Source organism: Poecilia mexicana, unplaced genomic scaffold (genome assembly GCF_051168715.1).
Source record: "Poecilia mexicana isolate PSO_F unplaced genomic scaffold, ASM5116871v1 scaffold_17, whole genome shotgun sequence".
NCBI lineage: Eukaryota > Metazoa > Chordata > Actinopteri > Cyprinodontiformes > Poeciliidae > Poecilia > Poecilia mexicana.
In genome coordinates this window covers 23,661,252-23,684,091 of record NW_028263386.1, presented here as the reverse complement: position 1 = coordinate 23,684,091, position 22,840 = coordinate 23,661,252, and the positions used below count along the sequence as shown (strand labels likewise).

The window sequence follows — 22,840 nt, the reverse complement described above, 5'->3', positions numbered from 1 at the left end:
ATCTTCATTGTGTTCTGTGATTTGAAACGGTTGAGGCTGCTGCTAGCTAGCTGCTAATACTCCCTTGCTAGCTAGCTAGCTACCTTTTGTGTCCATCATGGGTAAGTTCAAATTTATTGCCCGTTATATAAATGAAGTTTGGATATTTCTGTGGAAATACAGGTATTACATTTTATTCACAATGCTCTTAAAAAGGTCTTCATTGTGAGTTGGTGAAACGGGCAGAGACCCGGTATGCAGCAGCTGCAGCTGTGAGGGGGGGCGTCCTACCAAGCCAGGAGAGCATTAATATGGATCAGCCTCCCTAACCACATCATCAAGCCTCTCACACTGAGTTAAGTGTTAAATTCATCACACATCGTTTCATCTCTCCTGATGATCAAACAGCCATTTGTGACTCTGGATGGAACTCTTAGCTCCGTGACACTTTACTTTTCTCTCTCTCTCTCACTCACGCACTCGCGCACACACACTCCTCTAGTATCCTTCACACACAAAAAAAACACACACCGCCCCCATCCTTACCCCCTACCCCTGCCCGAGGCGGCTCTGCAACATCAAAAGGAGCTAAGCGCTTTGCATCGTGGGTAAGATCTGGGAGCGTGACGGGCTGCAGAGTCTTTAGTCTCATTAAAGAGTTCTAGATCTTCGACTCTCACATTAAAGAACTCTGGAAAAACTTTCTGCTGGGGCCTTTGGAGCAGGGACCAGATGAGACGCTTCTCAGAGAACACTGAAGGAACCCGGCGACACACGCAAGACGTGTGATCAGATAACATATATTCTTTTGATCTATAACAGAATAAAGACGCTTGAAACCTAGAAGTTTACTTAAAAAAAAAAAAAAGTTTTATTTCATGATATTGCACTTTGAAAAGTTTGGAGTGGAGGTACAGCTACATTTAGATGGAAATTTGGAGGGAAAAAAGCACATCGTTTTGTTAAAGGTAACTCGTGAAAAGAGTTGAAGCTAATTTTATCTGAAATGTCAACAGGCATAAGTATTCACCTCTTCCAATGGATTTTATTTGGGTTTTCATTCAACAAAAAGGCGCACGGCTGTAAAGTGAAACGTGTTTTTTTTTTTTTTTTAACAATCTTAAAAGTGTGATGTGTCTTTACTCTGAAACACCCTATTACAAGTACAATCAGTCACCTTCAATTTACCTGACATGGTGGTGGAAGCGTCATGCTGTGGGGATACTACAGACATCTCATATTTTTACATCTATTTGCTTTATCTGTTGGGCGTTCTGGCTTGAAAGTGCATCTGTGAATCTGACCAATAGTGAGAAACAGTGACATTGTAATGACTGCTTTGATTACGATAGAGCCATAAATGACTTCTTTTCCTGATTGTTAGCATTTTGGTCACCAAGATGTAGAAAAGGTTGATCCCTTTTAATCTTTTATTGCTATATCAGAGCCACCTGGAAAGTTGTAGCCAATCTAATATCACCTCTGTTTTTATTGTTTGTGATTAAAACCGATTGAACTTCAGCTTGTTTTAAATTTCTAAACCAAATCCTTCCATATGCAGCTCTGGCTTCCAGTGGAAGGATTTCATAAGGGCAGTGACGCAGGGCGGCTTTAGAAAGGGGCGGTCCACCCAAAGACAGGTTTTCTTCCACCATCCTGTATTTAACCTTTCCCTCCAACTCTGCCCATGTACCCTGTTCATGCCGAGTTATCACATAAAATCATAAAATCCCAATAAAATGCATCGAAGTTTCTCTTATTCAACATCGGAAACCTCCGGATGTACGGTTCTGCAAATCCACCGACTTCTTCTGGAGTCCTTTGTAGATATTTATGTACAGAATTTTAGGCAACGTAAATCACAGGCTCTATTAATGCAAGCTTTTCCTACGCGTCTACATGAAGTAATGTCACCATCTCTGTTTTCTAGGTAGCATGTTGCGCTCTAGCTCAGAAGACCCCAGATTAGTAGCTGCAGTGTGTGCGTGTGTGTGTGTGTGTGTGTGTGTTTTAACAGCATGAAAGGATGTGCCGCCACTGCGTTTGCCTTTCAGTGTCAGATCAGCTTTATATGCATCTAGAATTCATAAACACAGCTACTAATGCAAGTTGCTTTTGAACAAATCTGCTTAGACTTAGCTACCTACAGTAGATGTTATTAAGTAACTCCCCCCCCCCTCCTTCTTTTCTTCTTCTTTTTTTTTTTTTATAATTTTTCCCTTCATCTCACCTCCCTTTGAACCCCGTCCCTCCCTCCTGGGCTCTGCTACATCTCGGGCGAGTACTGGTGGCTTTCTTACACCAGCCCCATGATGCGCGCCACCCACCATTTGCAGGGCATGATAACTCTGCAGGCCACCCTGCAGTTTCGGAAGTGGTACGGCCAGGACTGGTGGCCACCGAGCGGCTCGCAGATCCTCTGACAGTGGGTGTAGCCGCGGCGACACTCATTGCAGCACACGCCCTGGTGGTCCAGCATGGGGTCGATGTCCGGGGCGCCCTGCTCGCCCTCCAGTCCTCGCTGCAGGGAGAGGAGGGAGGGGAAGAGAGGGGGAAGCAGTCAGACTTGAGTGGCTCGTTTTCCTCGTGGGCATGTTTAGCAGTGAAAAGATCTCATTTCAGCCCTGTTAAATATGGATTTTTCAGCTGGCAGGATTGGGAGGCAGGGAGGTCACATGTGTTTTTTTTTTTTTTTTACCCCCTGTTAGTTTTCAGTTTAACCCTGCTTGCAGTTGTCAGGGCTGTGATGAAAGGAGAGGAGGCTGGAAGGGAAGGGAGGATGTGTAAGTAGGCAGAGGTTGGTAGTAACTAGCTACATTTACTCACTTACTTTTACTTGAGTAATATTACTCTGAAGTATCGCTACTCTCACTCGAGTAAAATTTCTGGATGTTCTACCCACTGTGAGTAACTTTACTGAATGAAGAACAAACACGTTTCAACCAAACATCCATCGGACACATGCCTGAAGTTTTTGTTAATGTTTCCAAAGAAATTGATTTGGAATAATAATTTTGCCTGATTTAATTATGTTATTTACATGAATTATTTTCATTTTGGTCTTTAAACGGGGCAGTATTACATAAAATCTACTTTTTTTTTAGCTGTTGGATGTTGTTCCATAATCAAAAACATACCTGGAGTGTTGTCTTGATTCTTTCATGCATGTTTGAGAAATCCTTTAATCTCCATGACAACCATTCAATTGTGCAAAACGCCTGCGGCGGGGGACCTAGCCCCGCCTTCAACAACAAAGTTCCTCCTCAGAGCTGCAGTTCCAAGCTCTCCTCCATAACGCCCACTCAGCTCCTTAAGACTAGCCAACAGACATTAGCAAACACCTGGTGGCACTGCACATCTGAGCTCAATATAGGAGCTACTTCTTAGTGAAATGGTAAAAATGTTAAAGGATTAATAGAGGAGCAATTAACCTGAAGATGGAGTTTCAGAAAGAGGAGTTTCTTAAAGAGACAGCTGCACCATCTTAAAGCATTAAATTACTAAGGCATATTTGATATTTACAGCATTTTTATGGCAACTCAAGTTAACATTACACTATAAAATGGCGCTATGCAACTAGGAAACACATAACATTGCCCCTTTAAAATACCAAAATTTCCACGTAACATATTTTACTCAGATACTTTTAGTCTGGGTTAGGCCCAGGGTTAGGGTAACGATTCGTACTTTGATCAGTTACTACAAACTATGCTCTTTTACAAAACACTCCTTTTTACTCTTGAGTACTTTCTTGGACAGGTACTTTGTACTTTTACTTAAGTAAAAACACGCTGAAGTAGCACTACAACTCTTGAGTACAATTTTTGGCTATACTCAAAAACCTCTGTATCAGTATGGGGGCTGTTTAAACAGGGCAGCGGGGGCCACGGAGAAGAAATGCAGGGGGGTTGAGGGCGATGAAATTATTCATACAGCCTCATTCCTGAAAAGGAAAGCTTTAGACAGCCGCGCGGAGAAAATACATACACTAAAAGATGTGCAGTGACGTGCCGAGCCCCTCCACCGTGACCCCAGCATCTGCTGCGGCTCCCGTAGATGTGAGAAACTCTCCACGGGGAAAAGGCCTTCTCAGGTAGCGCCCCTCGTATCCGAACGGACAGCTCGGAGCGCTCCGGCCGGATGTAAACACCGCGGAGGGAGCGCGTGTGACTCACCTGATAGGGGTTCTCCGGGTTGAACTGCGCCTCCCCGTCCTCGTCCTCGTGCTCCACCGGAACAGCTGCCTGCCGGCGCTCGCGAGGAGCGGCTCTGCTCTTCCTCTGGCCGCCTGCAACACATCACAGCGTCACTATCTGACAGCGGGCCAAATTTAGGAGCGGAGTGGCACTAATGTCGCACGGCCGCTTCCCGGGCAGCGGACTTCAAGATCATCAGATGATGTGGGAAGATAAACAAATGCTTTTTTTAATATATATATATATATATATATATATATATATATATATATATATATATATATATATATATATATATATATATATATATATATATAGCTTTTGACCTCAGTGTATGCTAAAAATTCTCCATTCACGCTCTCTGGGAATCTTCAAAACACAATTCAGATCAAACGGCAGCGATGTTAAATAGAAAGATACTTCAACCCATTTGACCCATGTTATCTTTCTTCTGTGTAAGCACTCTGTTTGACTGTTCAAATGCTTTCTGTGTCAGATCTGAAATGTTTTTTCGTCTTTTGTTGTTTTGCATACCGGGTGAGTGTGTGGGACGGAGCCAGAAGATGGGCAGATCTTCACACAGGTCCATGATCTTGCTGCTGAGGAAGGAGGAGTCGGACAGAGGCGGTCCTGCTGCCACCAGGATCAGATCGTCCTCGAATTTGGCAGGCATCACCTCGTCGCCCTGCAGGGATGAATAAAAATGAAACGCACTCAGAGCCACAGCCAGTCGTCTCTGTATACTTGTATGTTCTTCCTCGTCTTTGGATAACCTGCTCTACACGACGGAAGCTTCAATTTCTTGCCATAAATATGGCGTCGAATTTACGCCAAAACGTCATTAGCTGCACTGAACGTCCCATGTGCGGACCATTCAGGGGCCAGTAGCGATGCTGGTTTTTGGGGTGGGGATGATTAACACCTGTAGCTGTCTGTGATCTCAAAATATCAATCTGTCAAGTATCAACTCATTATGTCGTGTTTAATAATGAACAAAGTGTAGAAAAAGAAACAATAGCTCGTCTGTGATTGGCCAATTTTCCGCTATCGCGGACTCCGGTTGTTATGGCTTCCATAGCTAAAATATGGATGCATTATGCTAAGGCGGCTGAGTCGAAGCTTGTTTAGTAAGAGTTTCATGAATTTTTCATAGAAGCATGCATGTTTCATAGCTACAGAGATGTTGTGTATACATTACAAATTCACAATATTACTTGGTCTGGAAATAGACATATTTGTAGTTTAACAGGTTTAGATATTTCGATAGTTTTAGCCAACATTTAGCTCCCCTTATCTGGGGAAAATAAAAGCTGTAACCTGCCTTAGATCAAGGTCACACTGGGTAACAAATATAGAGACCATTCAAATAATTTACAGCACAAGAAATAAAGTGAAACGTTTATGCATTTATTTACTTAAGATGAACTTACTATATTACTTGCTACGGAATATGTTTATGTGAGAATCCGTATTAAGCTTAAGGTTTCAGTATATGTTTCTGTTTGTCTTTCAGCCTATACTTCTCAGACCTGGTAGCTGCCAACACTTTGCAGAGGCAGCCGCCTCCAGGATGCCAGAAGGTCCCACAGGTAATAACATCTATTGTTAATTATCTGGAGTGGCAATCACAAATAGTTCAGGCAATTAAAAACTCCAGCCGCACATTTACTTAAACATCTAAAATAGAGCTGAACTTGGAAAGAAACACGCAGAAAGGTCAACAGAATGTATCTGTGGAAACACAAAGAATTAGACCCAGTCCTTCAGTACGATCACAGTGGACATACTGCAGCCTAATTAACTAATTAACTATGAAGCCTTTTTTTTTTTTGCTTTTTGCACAGAGTTTTATTTACGCTTCAAAAACCCAAAATCCTACCCAGTGCAAATATCTTAGTAGATTTGAAATAATACTAAACTAACTTAAAATAAGTTTTTCAGTCAGATGTAGGAGTTTCTTGTAAGTCAACTATTTAATGTTGATGACAAACTATTAAAGCCAGTACTTTTTCATCAATATTAAGGAATCGTTGACTTAAAACAAGCACCTGTTCTTGCTGAAAAGTTAATCTTAATTCAAGTGTACTAATATATTTGCTCTAGAAACCAGACCAGAACTACTTGGTAAGATTTTTGTGTTTTTTTGCAGTGTCATCCTTCACATACTTTCAAAACCACGTTTCATTTTCCTTCCATAATTATGAACTGGCTTTGTGTCGGTCTATAGCAAATATCCCATTAAAAACAACGAGTACATATTTTAAGGTGTATCACTGCTAAAGTCATTCCCAAGCAGACATTACAAGAACAAAACAATAGTTTGCTGCCGGGGTTTTTCTGTATCTTGTCACTCCCCTTTAAATAACCCACACTCTCCGCATCATGTCCAAGTCTAATCCTCATTATCGGCGCCCCGTTAACGCTCCGTTTTGGGATTATAAAGTCAAGCCCGAAGGCACTCCAGGCTGCAATATGTAGATTTTTGCTTTCGCGCTGACATTTGGCCGCACACACGTTAATGTCGGCTCTCGTCAGCATCCGACGGAGGGGGGAGGGGGGCAGCGGTGAAGAGATTTGACGTCCTGCATGGACGGGAGTCTGCTTAAGATCCGAATGAGGTCTCGCCCCATAAACATACGTGTTGTGTGTGTCCACGGCCCGCAGCAGAGGAAGAGGGGAAAGTCTGCTGGGATGATCTCGCCCACAGGCTGCACTGCACCAACCAAAGTCACGTTTAGGGAACCGTTCAGAAATGACTTCTTTTTTTTTTCTTTTTTTTCTTCCCCAGCTCAAAATAATTTGCTGGAGGGACAAATAAAAGCAGGGGGTCCTTCTTCACTGCTCGTCTGACTGATAAGAGTTTATCTGACCCGCTCCCACTGGATCAAGGAGGGGGGTTTGTGTGCGTGTGTGTGTGTGTGTGTGTGTGTGTGTGTGTGTGTGTGTGTGTGTGTGTGCGCTTATCTAACCCATATTTCCCATCATTCTAAATTATAGCAAATGACCAGCCTGCAGCAACCATTATAACGACATCTCCATGTCTTCCAAACACACGCGGGCTTCACACGTGGCGTACACACACACACAAACACACGCGCGCGGCGCACCCACGATCATTTATGAGGCAATAACGCAAACACACACCCGAGCGCAAATGTGAAATAAATGATCGTTTATGGGGCAGACAGAGGCAATAAGAGCAGCCTTGCGTGATAATTAATTGTGTTGTTGTTGCGTTCACGTGGGAGTGTTTGTGCGCGTATGCGTCGACGGGGGAAGCGGCTGGTGCTGATGCGGATTTATGCGGATGCGAGGCTTACCCAGAACTAAATGATTTTAATTATCACGCGGCCTCAATTGAGCAATCACACGCTGTGGTGTGTTTTTGTGATAACAATCCTCACACACGACGTGCAAGTCCTCCTGTGTGTGTGTGTGTGTGTGTGTGTGTGTGTGCGCGCGTGTGTGTGTGTGTGTGTGTGTGTGTGTGTGTGTGTGTGTGTGTTACCCTCGCAAGCTGTCACTACTCACCTGTGTGGTCCTGATAGGTGACTTGCTTAAATTTCTGAGCTCGCATTAGCGGTAATTAAAAAGTGGCAGCTGTTTAGAGCAGTGATGTTAAGTATAGAGAATTAGTTTTCATAAATACCTGTGAGGAGCTTTAGGATTTGTAATTGCGAGCGTGCGACACGGGCTACATTTATTAATCCCTTAAACTTCAACAACGCTCCACATAAACACGCGCTAAGGGTTAGAAATAGGGCTGCACGATCGCCGATTACCGATCTTTTAAAAAGCTTAATCTGTCGATTCCAATACTTTTTTTTTTTTTTTCTGAAATGTTGCTCAATATAGCAAGAAAGTTGTTGTGGGGTCACTATTGTTAATTGTGAACGTGCAGACATGATTTGGAGGGCCGATCTGTCAGTCCAAACCTTTCTCACCAGAGAGTAAAAGAGGACAGTGTTTGATTTTTACACATTTGCCAAGCTAGATAAGATCGGCTTCATATGTAAAAATCGGCTAATTACCGATCTCCCAAAATGAAGGGAATCGGCTGGACGATAAATCGGCTGGATGATAAATCGGTGCACCCCTGGTTAAAAACCTTGTAGCTGACCAAACTGTCATTCACGTTTCAGTAAGAAGGAGAGCTAATGCTAACAGCTAATGCTATTCAGAAGTCATAAATACATAGATTTTACCTCTCATTTTCCACAGTGTTTTTAAGGTGCAGTAGCTATGTTAGATGCTAAACTCAGGACCGCTGGGCAGCCTTTCACTTTTCTGTTTGGATTGTTTTGTTGTTTCCAATTGGGAAATCAGAAAAGGTTAGATAAGCACAGTATGTCGGAAAACTTGCTGGTCATCAGGACGACACTGTTAGACCCACGCAAAGAAAATAAAAATAATAAACTTAAGAGAATGAAGTCATACAATTACAATAGTAAAGTTGTAAAATCACCAGAATAAAGTCATAATGATTCTCGCACAACTTTATTCTCAAAATATAACTTCATTCTTAAATTATTGCGACTTTATTCTCATATTATTTCAACTTTACTTTCTTAATATTACAGCTTTATTCTCATGATATTATGGTTTTATTCTTGTAATATTAATGACGTATTTTCATAATTTACACTTTATTCTTGTAATTACATTTTTTAAATCTTTCGTAAGTACAGCCCTCACGCTCCATTGCACACCAGGACTTGTGCAGGGCTAGCTGCTAACATCTCTGCAGACCCCACACATCCTGGACGCAAACTGTGAAGACTTTTTCCGTCAGGTCGATGCCACAGAGGCAGTTTCTCCTCCCAACTCATGCATGCGTTTCGAGGGAGGAGGGACTGTATCTCAATTCTTGCTGCTCTGATCAACAAAACAGAAAACATTCAAACCTAAAAAAAAATCAGGAAACTGCATGATGGGAAAATTTTTCTGTTTTGGAGCTACTATGATTTCTACATCCCCTTTCTACAAAAAAAAATAGTACTTTATTCAATTAAAGTGTAGGTGAAATTAATTAAAATTTGAATCTGAATCACAGTTTTTAATTGGGGGGGGGGGGGTGAAAAAAAAAATTATAAGTACTTTTAAGTTGGCCCCTGTAGCAAAACGTTTGAACATCACCACTGCAGAGGAACCATTAGCTTCCAAACTGAGCGGCACAGAGAACTGAATACATTTTAGACGATTGTGCTGCCGGCTGGGTTGGTTTTAACCAAAGCACGATTCATAATTAGGCTGAGGAGTTACAGATATAATTTTCCGTCTCTTGAATAAATGGAACAAAGGCTGAAAAAGCATTTCGAACAAAGACAAAGCCGATCACGCACAAGCTGGGCACACATCTGACTAAATACTTCTTGTCAGATGGGTTTCCGTCTCTTCACAACGGATGAAACATGTTGGTTACACAGTATAACCAGCAGATGTGTTTGCAACAGAGGAAATTCAAGCTAAAATGTTAACAATCAGTTATAAATGATTTATCGTCTGTTTTTTGACAAAGCAAAAGAAATTCACAGTTCATCAGATTTTAGCTCATTGCAGGGATAAAGAGCAGCAAGTACGCAAATGAAAAAAAAACCCCACAAAGAAATTCATCTCACCAGTTCAAATGTGGTCGGGTCCTTGATCAGAGGCTCCACGTCTGGGAGCTGAGCTTTAACCTGGGTCCTGATGAAGCACTTGTCTCCCCCCGAAAACCGGATGCCTGTAATTCCCTGAAAAAGTTTTTGAAAGCGCGAGTTTATATCTGTTCACCTCACCAATAATGTCACACTCCAGATCTGAGGCATTTGTGCACAACTTCAAATATATATGAGAAAAAAAAGGATCAAAGGGACTGTGATTAAAGGTCAAAATTTTAATATTCAGCGCCGTCAACCGCCGCCGCACTTCTCTGATTAGCTTGATTGGGGCTCTTTAATTAAAGGTCAAAAACCACCAGTCTGAATGCGCCGGAAATCAGAGGGCCGACGCATCTTGACACTGATTTTTTCCCGAGGGGATCCGATGTCTACTTGTTCTTCATTCCTCCACCGGGTTAATGAGCCAATCTTCCCCCGACCCCCGAGAGGAGCCGCCGTCGTTCCGACCAATCTCACTGATTCCTCCGACGCGGCCAACGGTGCCGCGATGTTCTCCAATCGCTTCGCATGAAACTCACTATCTCGAAGTCGTGGACCTCCAGAGCCTCGTCGGCGCCGCTGCCCGTGCTGAACGTCTCCATGTTGTTGGCGGAGTCGATCTCCATGGAGCCCTTCTCCACCTTGCCGTTGATGCTCATGGTGTAGTGGACATTGTAGACCTGTGGACACACACACACACACACACACACGCGTGCGCGCGCAAACGATGAGCCACAAGGAACGCGCTCCACACACTTTGTCATGTTTTGTTACGTTACCACAAACTTCGGTGAGGTTTTATTTATTTATTTATTTATTTATTTTTGAGGATTTAATGTGACCGAGCAGCACAAATTAATGCATAATTTAAACCGCTTCTCGTTATCGGAATGATAAACTATGACTTTGGAGAATCTCAAGAACAAAGTCCATGTAATAGAAGATTATTCCACTGCAAAAACGCAAAATCTTACAGAGTATTTTTGGTCTAGTTTCTAGTGCAAATATCTTAGTGAACTTGACAAAAGTTGATTTCTAGTGACTTTTTAATGAGATATAGATACTTGTTTTAAGTAAGTAATTCCTTAATATTGCTAAAAAAAACAAAAAACTTTTTTCCATTTTGCAGATTATTTGTCTTATAACTTGACATTTTCTCTTTGTTATGAGTTAATTTATCTGCCTATGGATCAAATAGTTTTTCATCAATATTAAGGAATTATTTACTCAAACAAGCTTCTATGTCTTGCTAAATTGTTACTAGTAAGTTTGTTTAGTCTTATTTCAAGTTTACTAAGATATTTTCACAAAACAATTAGACCAAAAAAATTCTTGGTAAGATTTTGTAATTTCAACAGTTTTGGTCAGTATCTGTGAATGCTATGCTCTTGCATTCATTGTTTCTTAAAGGGGCACTATTATGTATTTTCCATCTGCACAGTGCCATTTCATAGCACTATCAAGTAAGTATGTATGTAACCTCCAGGTCTAAAAATGCTGTATCTATCAAACATGACTTAGAAGAAATTTGACTTTGCAATTTGACCCCTTGAAATTGGGCTTCTGTCTCTTTAAGATGCTGCTACTCTTTCCGACCCGCCGCCTTCTACATGCCATCACATCAGTGCTTCTCATTATGCCGTCTATAACCGTTCATTGGACTGAGAAGTTCTTCTTATGATGAGTGGCAGATCCACCAGGTGAAACCCTGGAAACGGCACCATTCATTTCTGAAGAACAAAGAAACTAATTTCTTTATTTTTCCGCAGTATATCATACAATCAATCTCTTTTTCACCAGACCTGTCACTACGTACTTTGTGTCTTAAACGGATAATTAGCACAAATGTTGCACCATGGTAGTGCAAGGTCACACACACACACACACACACACACACACACACACACACACACACACACACACACACACACACACACACACACACACACACACACACACACACACACACACACACACACAGTGACTGTTCCCTATACGTGTCTCAGTTCATTAGACAGCCAGTTATTACGGGTTCATTTCTTCGTCAGAGAAATGCTGCTTAGACTCTAGGAGCAAAAGTTTCCTCCCGTTGCTACAGCAACCGTGGAGCTGAGCTGACACCCGCATCCCTGGAAGCTTCATTATGCCGATCCGAAGTGTTTTATAAATAATCAAAAAAATTTACTTTTTTTTTTTTTTTAATTACCATTAATTCTAAAATCAAGTATATACCCAGAGAACCGGTACTCAAGCCCTTCATTATGTCGTTATGTTACTTCTAGTCTACGTTGCTGTCATATAAGTATTCAGTTTCTAGATGTGCGAAGTCAGTAAACCTTCAGTCGGCCATGCTTCGCTTCATTTTGGTATAACATATTTGAAAATCTTCTTTCCCTCACTGTAACGCACATTTTTCAGTTGATCTACTGCATAAAATATTTACAAATTCATACTGAACTGTGTCGTTGTATCGTAAAACGTGGGAAAGGCCAGAAGGTGTGGGGATATTTAGAGGCTCTGTGGCCGACATGCATAGTTTCAGACCGGCAGGTAAGATATGAGGGTCCTGAGAGTGAACCCACCCACAAGTTAAAAAAAGTCCTTCAACAAACAAAATAAATACACAAAACAAATTATACTGGTGTCGGAGGAAGGGAGTTGGAGCCACAGGAGAGGAACCTCTGTCTGCTTTAGTATTTAGGCTTGAATGGGGGGACAATCGGCAAGACTTCACGGGACCTCAAGGCCCTGATGGAGGTGCAGGGATGCAAAAGTTTGTGGTGTAGATCAGTGTGTGTCCATGTAGAGCTCCACAGTTCAGAACCAATGTCTTGAAATGCACCAGAGAATCAGCAGGGAGTCGATGGAGACACATTAGAAGTGGAGTTACATGAAGACCAGTCAGGGGCCCAGCAGGAACAAACTTGCAAACTGCAATTTTTGTCTTTTTTAATGACTTTTAGTGTGATTAAATGTATTCATGGGTAATGTTAATTGCGTTTCTTATATAATGGAAACACCACAATGGCGAAATTTTGTTTTCTTGACATCAGCAGAATGCCAACATAGTTTTGTGCTCTTTTGTAACAACTCGTCTAGTGATGGGAAATATTCTTAAAAAGTGACCGTATCGGATCGAGAGGGAGCAGGTAGAGCAGGAAAAGACCTAAAGCAGAGTCTTGTGGAACGCCGAAATTAAAGGGACAGGAACATTTTCTGTACATGGATGTAGCCAAGGACAGGAAGTGGTACGAGGATGAGGGCATGGGATTTATTTAATAACTTATCTTGAGGCAAACTGTGATTTCAATTGGGTTTCTTATTTAATGGAAACATCGCAATTACTAAATTGTGTTGTTGTTGTTTTTTTTATATTAGTGGATTATTAACAAAGGTTTGCACACTAATGTAATGGAAACACAGCTAGTGATTGGAAATATCCTTAAAAGATATCAGTATCAAACCAAGAGGGAGCAGAAACAGCGACTGCCCTAAAGCAGAACCCAGTGGAACGCCAAAACGGACGAGACACGAATGAGATCTGTACGCAAATGTTTAAAGAAGAACCCAAAATACCAACCCAACTCCTCAGTCTGCCTGGCAAGGTTGGACGGTCAACAGTGTCTTTTTGTTCTCTCACATTCACCTCTGCCCTTCTCTGAGTTAAACCTGACACTTTTCCACAAAAGTCCCACATTACCTTCCTCGCATCCTCTTTCTGAGACACGCATTCCGCACTCGGTTTAGTCTGGCCGTCCGTCTATCTCGTCTCGTCTCATTTCCTCGCCACAGACCCTTCCAGTCTCTCAGGAGCAGAGAGCGCGCTCGCCGCCGACCACGTTTTGCCGCTCCTGTTTTCCACCTCTTGCCCCCAGAGCTTCGGCGGGACCAGAGAGAGAGAGAGAGAGAGAGAGAGGGGCCCCTCGCCCCACTCCTCTCCCCCTGTTGCACCAGTTCAGGATCCCACAGCACAATGGCTCCATTCATTTGCCTCACACTGTACCACGGATGATTTACACTTCTCCGTTTGCCTAAATACCAACAATTTAAAAAAAAATAAAATAAAAAATTGAGCTCCTCCATCTGTTTTGATCTGCTGGGACTTTAATTCAAACAAGTTGGACATCCTAACACCGATGACTAATAAGCTTTTTTTTTCCCTCCTCCATTTTGAACATATTCAACAGACGTCTTTCTAGACTGCCATTTTCTCCAAAGAGAGTCGTTTTTATTTTATTTTTCTAAGTGGATATAGAGAAGGAGAGAGGAGTTTGGGGGTATTTGAGCTCTACTGGTACAAACTGATTAGTCACATCCCTCCCTTTTTTAAATCTGTGCTTTAATGGACCTGCAGCAACCAAAGAACCACTGGATACAACCCTGTAAACAAAGACACGAAGCATAAGATAAAGAGTCTGTGTCCTTTAATGCTAACGAACACATTTCAATATGCATACAATAATAAACCAGAACCTCTCATCAGACTGCACTATCTTCTCTATCGTCTTTCTCATCGACCCACGTTACGTCTCAGGCGGGCTGAGAGTTTCTCCCGCACACAGAGCCGCAGGTGTGAAACGTCACTCTTACGTGTTTCTCGTTGTTGTTCCAGAAGTAGAAAGCGCCGGCGGCTCCCAGCAGCAGCAGAACGGCTCCGGTCACCAGCACGGCGATCCCGGCCTTCAGCAGGCGTCCGGTGGAGGCCGGTTTCACCGCCACGGCAGAGTAGGCCTGGACGGGTTCGACACGAGCAACAAAAAACAAAACGACACATGAGACTTTTGTGGTTTGACTGAGCTGGTCACCCTTAGGGGGATGCACAGCAGGGTGCCACGGCTTCGTCTTGCACCAAGCAACTCACCGGAGGCATGAAGTGATGCTGGTCCTCTGGTTCCGCTGTCGCGATGGGTATTTTCTCTGAGCTCCCGGCCATGACTGGAGCCAAACAGACAAATACCTTTTTAAGCCCCAGTTCACTCAATCCCCCCCATCCTCTCTCTCTCTCTCTCTCTCTCTCTCTTAGAAAAGGAGGAGGGCACTTCTTGGCCAAACTTTACTCCTTAGCCCAAGCTGAGCATTTTCAGCTCTTAGAACTTTTAATAAAAAAGGTAAAGTTCAGGTTGTAACTTCAAGCTGATTAGCAGCCAGAGAAGACATTAATGTAACTCAGAGGGTTTTTTTATGCTTTCTTCCAGAAAAATCATTAACCATTTTTTCCCCTTTGAAGCTTCCATAGGCTTTTGCTCATGCAACTTACATGAGTCTGATCCGCAGGATTTCATATCATTAGGTCTTATGACAACCTCAGCGCTGCCGACTTGGACCTGTTCACAGTAATCGTGATGATAGCGGAGGAGGGGTGTTTTCTTTCTTTCTTTCTTTCTTTCTTTCTTTCTTTCTTTCTTTCTTTCTTTCTTTCTTTCTTTCTTTCTTTCTTTCTTTCTTTCTTTCTTTCTTTCTTTCTTTCTTTCTTTCTTTCTTTCTTTCTTTCTTTCTTTCTTTCTTTCTCTCTCCGTTTTCATAACTTTGCACAGCTCTACCCCAGAGTAGTTACTGTTTCAGGTCAAAGGTTACTCCTGCGGAATGTCGCAGTTTTTTTTTTCCCTCCTCCTCCTTGATGGACATGGCGACGAGCCAAAGCTGTCCTCTCTCTCTCTCTCTCTCTCTCTCTCTCTCTCTCTCTCTCTCTCTCTCTCTCTCTCTCTCTCTCTCTCTCTCGCTGAGCCACATTCCTACACCGCCTCCTGCGTCCGCAGCGTTTGCTGTTAATAAAACATGCCCTGAATCCATGAATGATAATGATGGGATTATGTGTGCGTTTGGCATGTGGACAAAAATAAATAAATAAATAAAAAATGGGGTTCTGTTGAAGTAATGAGAAGATCTGGAAGCTCACAGTGTTTTAGAAAAGTATTTCTACCCTAAATATGGTGAAAATATTCTTTCCCCTCCTCACAATGTCGCATTCATCTGGTCATATGCAAGTGTAAACACATTGATCTGGGCCAGATCAAAGTGATTTGGCCCAAAATTAGTAAAACTGAACCCAGAACAAAAACCAAAGACCTGGAGAAGATGCTAGCCGAAGCTGGTAAGACGGCGTGCGTCATCATTCACACTGAAACATGTCCAGTTAGGCTTGAATGCCACTCAGTAAGGAGGAAACTATTACTCCAAAAGTAACACAATAATCAGGTTGCAGTTTGAAGATCCAAAGACGTTCATGTTTGGAGACCTGTAGTCTGACAAAACTAAAGTGGAACTGTTTGGTCTGTTGCTACATTTGGAGATAAAACCTGGGAACAGCATCCCATCTGTTTTAGTATGGGGGTGGCAAGCATCGTGTTGTGTTGGCTATAATAGATGACATCATTATTAAAGAATATTATGTGGAAATATTAAGGCAACATCATCCAGGAAGTTGATGATTTGGGTCCAACATCATCCAGAAAGTTGGACCCATTAGGTCCAAATGGGTCTCACAAATGGACAGTGACCCTTAGCATACAGTCAAAATAGTTGCAAAGTGGCTTACGGACAACAAAGTCAATGTTTATTGGTGTGGCCGTTGCCAAAAGCCCTGATCTCAGTCCAGTAGAGATATTAGATATGAAACGGCAAATGTGACAAAGTCGCCTTACAAACCTGACTCAGTTACACCGTTTCTGAACTCCAAATAAAAAACTACTGAGAAGCTTGTGGAAGGAAACCCAAAAGGTTTGACCCAAATTATGCAGGTCAAACGTTGAATTTAACATTTTTTTTTAGCTCTAATGAGGAAATTTATGGAAACATCTAATTTTGAAGACACCGATACATAAATCTCCAATATACTCTATTATTATTGTGATTCTGGGCATAAAACTGACCTAAAACATGAGACGTTTGGTCTGATTTAACTTCAGACGGTGAGAAAACAAAGGTGCATGTTTTTGTTCGGTGTATGTAAACTTCTGGTGTCGACTGTAAATGCAAGAAAGTCAGTGATGAAGAGCAGGATCACTAAGGCGGGTTTTGGCTGACTTGTGTGTGAAATGGTGGGAGCCAGAGGAGGTGGGGGGGATGGATTGCTGAAAAGCGCCTCAGTCTGTTTTTGGCATCTCACCAGCAAAATCATGTATTCACAGAGGGGGGGAAAAAAAAAAAAAAAACTTAAGTGACCTTCCTTGGCGGGCTGCAAGGACGCTCAGGCTCAGTCATGCTGCAATAACAGCGACGCCTGTTGGCTCCCGCTACTGACTGACTGGTCTGACTGACTGACGCGCCGTCGTCTTCTGGAACAAACTCCAATGCGCGGGTTCACAAGAGTATCTCAAAGTTTATTTCTTTTCATAATGTGACGATTTAAAAAAAATTCTGTACATTGAATTATTGCATTCAAATATTTCATTACATGGTTATCAACTTGATACGTTTTGGGTCACCAGCCCCTCAAATGGAACATTTTCTGAGGGTGTTTTAAATAAGAGGCATGCTTAAAGATCTGTATTTACATATATATCTACATTTTTTTTTTTTGATTTTTTTTTAATATATATAAAAATAAAAATCTCTCCATGTACAAGTCTTGCATATGATACACTTCATGTCCAACAAATGCCCCAAAGTGATTGACTGGACCTCAGAGGCGGCTCTCGGCACAGAGACAGACATACCCAAGAGCCGACCCAAGGCATAAGAAAACTGAATAGCTGCTCAGGGCCTCCAGAGCCAACAGGGGGCAGCAAAGAGCTCTACAACTGTTGCACAAGTCAAATTTTAGATTTTTTTTTCTTGTACAAGTGATACATCTGCAGTTTATTGTGCAAAATAAAACTTGTGATCATATTATACATCATATTTGAAATCATTTAGTATTTATATGGTTTTTACAGTTTATGCTATACAATCATGGTAACGTTTCTGTTATATGAATGATGCGTTAACTTTTGAACATGACTGATATAAAAAGGAATTATTTGAATGATACCAGATGATGAGGACCCCAAATCAGATTCTGCTTTGGGCCCCATTCAGTCTTGGACCGGCTCTGTATGCCAGGACTGGATTCTGTGAGCTCACTCAGCAAGACAGCCACATCTGTCTCAGCTTCAAAGCATCATAAATTAAAACTCTGGAAAGTCTGTGCATTTCATCGAGAGCGTGAGAGTTTTTTTGCGGCGCTCTGCCCTAGACGTCGTTGTTGGGGCAGTGCGTCGGAGTCGGCGTGTAAACGGGAATGGTGACTTCGCTGATCTCCTGCACCCTCACTGGTCTGGGCGGGGTGACCAGGACGTAGTCGTATTCACTGTGCAGGACCTTCTCATAGACGCTCTGCAGCCCCACCGTTTTGGGGATGTGGGCCTGGTAGTAGTTGTCCCTGCGGTTGGGGTCCCGGGGCAGCGAGGCCGTCTTGGGCAGGCTGCTGAAGGAGGAGAGGGTTGGGGCCGGAGAGGGGGCCGCGTTGGCTCTGGTGGCCGTGGGGCTCCAGCATCGGTCCGAGTGGCCCAGGACTTTACACTCACTGGTGCATGCCCACAGAGCTAATAGAGGAACAAGGTTAGGTTAGATATGTGGACTGGCACAACTCATCTCTTTAATCTATTGTTTTGGAGTCTTCACTCCTTACCGTTTTGGCCCCCCATTGGAGGAACCATGGCCCCATCCTTCTTCAGGCCAGTGTCTCCGCTGACATCACTGTCACTGTCATTGAAGTCACTATCCCCCTTGCCACTGTCTTTTCCACTGAAGGCGGGGTCCCGGGCAGAGATGGTGGTGTAAGAGTTGCCCTTCCAGATGGTGATGGGCCTCACCGCCTCTTTACCGTTCCCATAGCCAGGCAGAGTGGAGTATCCCTGAAGGAGAGAAGAAGAAAGCACGTTAGTGTCTGCTTAGTAAACACATTTCTCCCCCCTCCTCACAACCCCTCTGTCCCAAAGGAGCATCTCACCTCGTGTTTATTCCCTCGGAGTTTGCTGTTGTTGTCTGAGTCATACACACAGGGCACCTCGCTGCCGTCCTCAGAGGCCGAGCACATGTCGCTGCCCCCGGGGTGAGCCGGAGTGAAAGCACCGGGCTGGCTGCTGTACGAGTGTCCGTCAAAGACCTCCGCTCCCCCTCCTCCTCCTGCACCCGCGCCTACTCCTCCCCCCGCGGCTCCGTGGAGGGGCAGAAGCGGGTTGTCCCCCGCGTGGTTCCTGCCCCGCTCCAGCGTGCCCTTCTCCCCGTAGGAGTCGCTGTCCTCCCCGCTTTTGTCCCGCCGGCGCCGGTTGCAGGTGGTCGCGATGAGGATGATGGCGAGCAGCAGGAGCGTGCAGCTTCCCGCGAGCACGACGATGATCACCACCGACAGGTCCCACTGCGCGCGCGCCTCGTCCCCGCCGCCCGCCTGGTACACCGTCCTGTCGCTCGGCGGGGAGCCCGCGATGATGAGGAAGTGGAGCGTGGCGGTGGAGGTGAGCGCGGGCCTCCCGTTATCGCTCACCGTCACGGTCACGCTCAGGGTCTCGTCCACGTCGTGGCTGAGCACCTGGTTCAGGTAGATATCACCCGTGACTTTGTTGACGGAGAACACGGAGGGCTCTCCGGTGGCGAGCCCGTACGACAGCTCCGAGTTCATGCCCTCGTCAGCGTCCCGCGCCTCCACTCGGGTCACGATGTAGCCCGTGGGCGCGTCCCGGGGCAGAAGGACCTCAGCCGAGCCGTTGTTGAGCGGCGGCTGTAAAATGAGCGGCGCGTTGTCGTTCTGGTCGATGATCCGGACGTAGACGCTGGCGCTGCCGGACAGAGGCGGGGAGCCGCCGTCGCTGGCTGTAATTCGGAGCTCCAGCTGCTTCATCACCTCGTAATTGAAGCTCCTGAGGGCGTAAAGAGAGCCGCTGGCGGGATCCAGAGACACGAAGGTGGAGATTGGGGAGCCCATGAAATAGGTGTCCGCTAGTTTGTAAGTGACCTTCCCGTTTGACCCCATGTCCATGTCCCGCGCCACCACCGTGGTGATGTAGGCGCCGGGTGCATTGTTCTCCACCACCGCCACTTCGTACACGGGCTTGCTGAACACCGGCGCGTTGTCGTTCTCATCCGTCAGTCTGATGGTGTACTGTGTGATGGTCCTGAAAGGAGGGGAGCCCAGATCCTCCGCCACCACCGTTAAGTTGTATTCGGGGATCTTCTCCCGGTCCAGCGGGCTGGTGCTCACTATCATGAAGCTGTCCTCGTACGCCTGCTGCAGTCTGAAGTGGTCGTGTCCGTAAAGCGTGCAGTGCACCTGCCCGTTTGCGCCAGAGTCTCTGTCCGAGGTGCTGACCAGAGCCACGAAGCTCTCTCTGGCTGCAGCCTCTGTGATGTACGCTATCCCCGCTGTGATAGAGGTCATCGGGGTGATGGAGATCTCCGGCGCGTTGTCGTTCACGTCCTGCACCTGAACTACGATTTTACAAATGGCCGGGCTCGGGTTCGGACCCAGGTCGGTGGCCTGGACATCAAACTCGTACGTGTTCTTGCTCTCAAAGTCAACGGGGCTCTCCAGAGTGAGCCGCCCGGTCTTCCTGTCCACCCTGAAGAGTTGCCGTATCTCGGAGGGCACCTGGTTTCCGAACCCGTAAACCACCTCACCGTTCAGCCCTTCGTCCGGGTCCTCGGCGTTCAGGTCCAGCAGCAGGGAGCCCACCGGCGCGTCCTCGGGCAGGTCCACGGAGAAGCTGCTCCTGTCGAACACCGGGCTGTTGTCATTGTAGTCTTTCACCTTGACATTTATGCGCGTCGTCCCGCTGCGGGACGGGTTGCCGCCGTCCATGGCGACCAGCTCCAGCGCGTAAGAGGCTTGCGTCTCCCTGTCCAGCTCCTTCATGAGCACCAGCTCCGCATATTTAACCCCGTCGGCCCTGCTGAGCACATCGATGGAAAAGTGACTGTTGACGGAGATCTGGTAGCTCTGGATGTAGTTCACCCCGACGTCCTCGTCCACGGCGAAGTCCAGCGGGATGCGGGTGCCGACCGCCGTGTTCTCGGAGATCTCCAGACTCGACTCCTTTCGGGGGAACTCGGGGGAGTTGTCGTTGATGTCCTTGACCTCCACCTCTACGTGGATGAGCTTGAACTGCTCTTTGGAGAAGCTGACCACGTCGAAGGCGATGAGACAGTGCAGGGTGTGTTTGCAGATCCGCTCCCTGTCCACCCTCTCGCCTATCGTCAGCTGCCCGTCGCTCTCCCTGAGACGGATGAAAGAGGAGTTGAACTGTTTCATCATCCTGAAACTGTTCCTGGAGCCTCCCGATAAGGGCGAAGTAGAGTAAACGTCCTTGGCTAAGTTTCCAATCACTGTCCCCGGCGCGTCCTCCTCAAACGTCTGATATTTCATCGTTTTTCCTTGCGTAAAAGCAGCCAAGACCAGGACGGAGGCGCACGTAAACACCAGCAGCCCGTTCCACCCTCTTTCTCCCATCTTGATATTCTGAAATTCAGCAAAACTGTCCTCACTGAGTCTAACTTAGGAGTTCAAACAAAAACGCACCTGGTCTAATAATAATAATAATAATAATAATAATAAAAAGTGTCCTCCTCTCCCTTCAGTCCACTCTCCTGGGTTGTTGGTCAGAACAAAGCCCGTGATAAATATTCCATATGTCTGATTATGCGCACTCAGGATGCGCTCCGCTCCCTCACTCACTCACTCACTACTGGAGGTGTGCTGCTCTGTCAGCGCAAGCGGGCTGCAGTGTTTGCGGGAGGGTTTATATGGCGAGGCATGCAAATGAGCCGCACTGTGACCAATCCGTGCTTTGAGATGGGGAAGACAGAGAGAGAGGGAGGGAAGGAGGAGAAGGGGAAGGGGGGGGGGGGGTCTTCTGCGAGACCTCTAAACCCTGTTTAGAGATTCCTGGGCTGTCCGGAGCAAGTTGGCACCCAATTTGTGGGCTAAATGCAGAGCTTGATTTAATACAGCCATAGTTTCCGTTGCTTGTTTATGTTCCTCGGGGCTGTTAAATGAGTCTGCGCACCGACACATGGGTGGAGGGGGAGGCACGGAGATGCGCAGTGTCCCTGAGCTAGAGGACAAAGCATTTGAATAGGAGTGTCTGACTGGGACTGCTTTTACCTCTGAAAAGAGCTTTCAGGCTGTGCGAAGAGATTTACACCGAAACACCGTTTAGATTCCCGCACACGCTTGTCCCGTGTAACCCACTAAGAGAAAACACGAGGCTGAGATCCGCCACTGACCTCTCCACCTCTAAAGCAGGAGGAGACCTTAAACTCGAAGCACGCACGACACAATTTATCATTTTCACCTCATCCTCGGAGCGCCCTCATCCCTCCGGCCGGACAAATATGCTGAATAATGGAAATGGCCACAGTGCTTTGGAAGCGTATTCGGACCCTTGACCCGTTTTGTTCCACAGTTTTTTACATTATGACACACCACCTGCAACGGTACTGTTTTTGGGGATTTTTGCGTCATTGCAAACTCAGAAGTAAAATAATATGGAATTTTTAAACGCAGATGAATCTGAAAAGTGTGGCGTGCCGCTGGAAGTCTTCAGAGGCGCGTCTCAGTAGCTTTGGACATGACAGGCGGACAATTTTTGTACGTTTTTCTTTGCTCGGCAGCCCGAGTTCAGTCAGACCGGATGGAACATCAGTTTTCCAAACTTCCCGCACTTGCTGGAAAGTCATCTGCGGTCTCTTAACGGGTTTCCTTCCAGGATTCCCAACCGTCTCATTAAGTCAAAACAGCCACCTTTTCCCTGCATCCCCATGGCACAGTGCTGCCACCATCATGTTTCACAAAGGGCCTGGCGTACTTTGAGGGTCTGCTCTGCTGCGTTAGTTTTAGTTGGACAGTCTGTGTGTGTATTCTGATTGAACAGACCTCAGTTATCCTCACAGTTTGGGATACAAACTTCTCCACAACTTTCCCAGTGACCTGCTCTGTTTTTTACCCATCGTGATGTTCTCTAATAATAATCTCTAACAATAAATCATATTCTGAAGCGCACTTCTAACTTTACAGGGTTGGTTTTTATAAGACGTTTGTCACACTGGAGTTTG

The 22,840-nt window shown here is 45.1% G+C and overlaps 2 protein-coding genes across 2 annotated transcripts; both read right to left on the bottom strand.

The window, feature by feature from the left end:
* Nucleotides 1–826: 826 nt before the first annotated feature.
* On the bottom strand, nucleotides 827–14,823 carry LOC106924087 (chondromodulin). Its single transcript, XM_014997613.2, has 7 exons — nucleotides 14,676–14,823; nucleotides 14,405–14,545; nucleotides 10,354–10,494; nucleotides 9,794–9,907; nucleotides 4,710–4,860; nucleotides 4,155–4,267; nucleotides 827–2,500 (listed from the first exon to the last, which is right to left on the bottom strand). The coding sequence occupies exons 1-7, from the start codon at nucleotides 14,745–14,747 to the stop codon at nucleotides 2,276–2,278; spliced, it is 957 nt and encodes a 318-aa protein (XP_014853099.1). The 5' UTR covers nucleotides 14,748–14,823; the 3' UTR covers nucleotides 827–2,275.
* Nucleotides 14,824–16,702: 1,879 nt separating this feature from the next.
* Nucleotides 16,703–21,443, bottom strand: LOC106924084 (protocadherin-8). The gene is made up of 4 exons (XM_088014835.1): nucleotides 18,715–21,443; nucleotides 18,607–18,648; nucleotides 18,423–18,538; nucleotides 16,703–18,357 (listed from the first exon to the last, which is right to left on the bottom strand). Exons 1-4 carry the CDS (start codon nucleotides 21,234–21,236, stop codon nucleotides 17,984–17,986), a joined length of 3,054 nt encoding a protein of 1,017 aa, XP_087870961.1. The 5' UTR covers nucleotides 21,237–21,443; the 3' UTR covers nucleotides 16,703–17,983.
* Between the last annotated feature and the right edge of the window lie 1,397 nt (nucleotides 21,444–22,840).

What these genes read in the sequence shown, in the direction of transcription:
- LOC106924087 (XM_014997613.2), bottom strand. Translation starts at nt 14,747, where the DNA reads ATGGCCGGGAGCTCAGAGAAAATACCCATCGCGACAGCGGAACCAGAG. An exon ending in AGGTCCACGACTTCGAGATA is followed by an intron (nt 9,908 to 10,353) that starts GTGAGTTTCATG and finishes AAACTTTTTCAG; the next exon opens with GGAATTACAGGCATCCGGTT. An exon ending in ACCCGGAGAACCCCTATCAG is followed by an intron (nt 2,501 to 4,154) that starts GTGAGTCACACG and finishes CTCTCCCTGCAG; the next exon opens with CGAGGACTGGAGGGCGAGCA.
- LOC106924084 (XM_088014835.1), bottom strand. Translation starts at nt 21,236, where the DNA reads ATGGGAGAAAGAGGGTGGAACGGGCTGCTGGTGTTTACGTGCGCCTCC. An exon ending in TCCTTTGGGACAGAGGGGTT is followed by an intron (nt 18,649 to 18,714) that starts GTGAGGAGGGGG and finishes TCTCTCCTTCAG; the next exon opens with GGATACTCCACTCTGCCTGG. An exon ending in TCCAATGGGGGGCCAAAACG is followed by an intron (nt 18,358 to 18,422) that starts GTAAGGAGTGAA and finishes CACATATCTAAC; the next exon opens with CTAACCTTGTTCCTCTATTA.